The following is a 1,828-nucleotide window of genomic DNA, read 5'->3' on the forward strand; positions in this document are numbered from 1 at the left end:
GGAAGCTACTAACCATGCATGGAGGGTTCCACCCCAAATCCAGCACCCTGAGACTGTACACAAGCCGTAAGGAAGGAGGCAGAGGACTAGCAAGAGTGAGAGCCACTGTCCAGGATGAAACATCCAAGATCCATAAATACATCAAAGACAAAACCTCAACGGACGACGTGCTCAGCAGAGGATGAGGTGCTGGAGGAACCATCATGGGAGGACAAGCCCCTACATGAGATGTACCACCGACAAATAACTGAAGTGGCTGATATCAGGAAGATACAGAGGCCCTCATCCTGGCTGCACAGGAACAGGCCTTAAACACCAGAGCAATAGAGGCTCAGATCTACCACACCAATCAATCAATCAATCAAAATCAAATTTTATTTGTATAGCACATTTCAGCAGCAAGGCATTTCACCAGACAAGACCCAAGGTGTAGGTTGTGCAAGGAGGCCTCTGAGACAGTCCAGCACATAACAGCAGGGTGCAAGATGCTGGCAGGGAAAGCGCACATGGAACGACATAACCAAGTGGGGGGCATAGTGTACAGGAACATCTGTGCAGAATATGGACTGGAAGCCCTGAGATCGAAGTGGGGAGAAGGGAATTTTTATTTTTTATATATATATATGTGTGTGTGTGTGAGATTCTATCTTGCTGTTTACAGTTTATTTCCACCCATTATGGATGAGCAAGAGCGTCTAAGCTACAAAAGAGAATTTGACCGAGACCATCTTGAATACAAGAGCCTACAGGCTGGGATGGATGGTTTAAACCAGAACCTAGCTGACCTGGAAGGAGACTTGGACAGGCTCCCTGAGGGGAGCCCACAGTATCTGGTGAGGAGATTCAATAAATTAAGATATTATTGAAAAGTAAATTTATTTCGGTGACTGAATTCACAAAGTGAAACACGTTTAGGTTAATCCCACACAGACTGACGTTTTGAAGCCTTTTTTTCTGTTATGATGACATTGTGCTTACAGCTACTGAAAACTTGATGTCTATGGCTAGAATATCACATCAGACCAATGAAATCCATTTTCATACATAATTTTTTAAACATACTTTTAATCTGACAAGTGGGTCTCATCAGAGTGCAAATTACAGTGCTGGTACTGGAATTTGAATAATACTGGTACTGCATACCAGTACTGATTATGTCACACATTCCTGGCTGTCTGGTTTGGATTTCTTAGATTTTTTTCTTTGTCAGTTTCATAATATGCTGGAGTGAGTTAGGTGGGGAACTAGAAGCTTGTGTTTGTGTTTATTTTCTATTTCTATTATACAATAAAGCAACGGTTTTATAGCTGCAATAATAATAAATTGGAGTGGTGATGGAGTAGCCATCTGTCTTCTTTTTTACATAATCAAACATGTGTATGAATCTTGAATAATATGTTTCTATATTGTGACACTAACAATGAATTGGTCTTACTACAGGATGTCTTGAATGAATACACTCAAGTCAAAAGCTTCAAGAAGGTAAGGTTAGCCAGGCTGTGAACTCTGATAATAAATATGAAGTGGACTATGGACTTTTCCACCACTAAGACTACTTTGGACCACCATGTGTTAAAGTAACTCAACTTTAACAGCTTGTGTTAAAGTAAGTTACTACTTTAAAACAGTAGCCTACTTTAAAAACTTAAAGTAGGCTACTGTTGCTGTGTGGGTAGAGTAGTCCTCTCGTGATCAGAAGGTTGTTGGTTCAATTCCAGCTTCCTCCAGCCACATGTTGATGTGCCCTTGGGTGAGGCACCTAACCCCAAATTGCCTACCAATTGGTGGGTAAATGTGACTCTAGATCAGGGGTGTCAAACTCATTTTG

The 1,828-nt window shown here is 41.3% G+C and overlaps 1 protein-coding gene across 3 annotated transcripts in view; it reads left to right on the plus strand.

The window, feature by feature from the left end:
* The window catches only part of oclnb (occludin b), an 18,632-nt gene that overhangs the window by 13,600 nt on the left and 3,204 nt on the right, over nucleotides 1-1,828 (plus strand). For all 3 annotated transcript variants that reach the window (XM_007577433.2, XM_007577432.2, XM_016663744.1), the window contains 2 exons: nucleotides 662-833; nucleotides 1,441-1,482. In XM_007577433.2, the coding sequence (XP_007577495.1) occupies nucleotides 662-833; nucleotides 1,441-1,482 (214 nt within the window). The remainder of the gene's footprint in view (nucleotides 1-661; nucleotides 834-1,440; nucleotides 1,483-1,828) is intronic.

The sequence above is a fragment of the Poecilia formosa genome, unplaced genomic scaffold (genome assembly GCF_000485575.1).
Source record: "Poecilia formosa unplaced genomic scaffold, Poecilia_formosa-5.1.2 Scaffold441, whole genome shotgun sequence".
NCBI lineage: Eukaryota > Metazoa > Chordata > Actinopteri > Cyprinodontiformes > Poeciliidae > Poecilia > Poecilia formosa.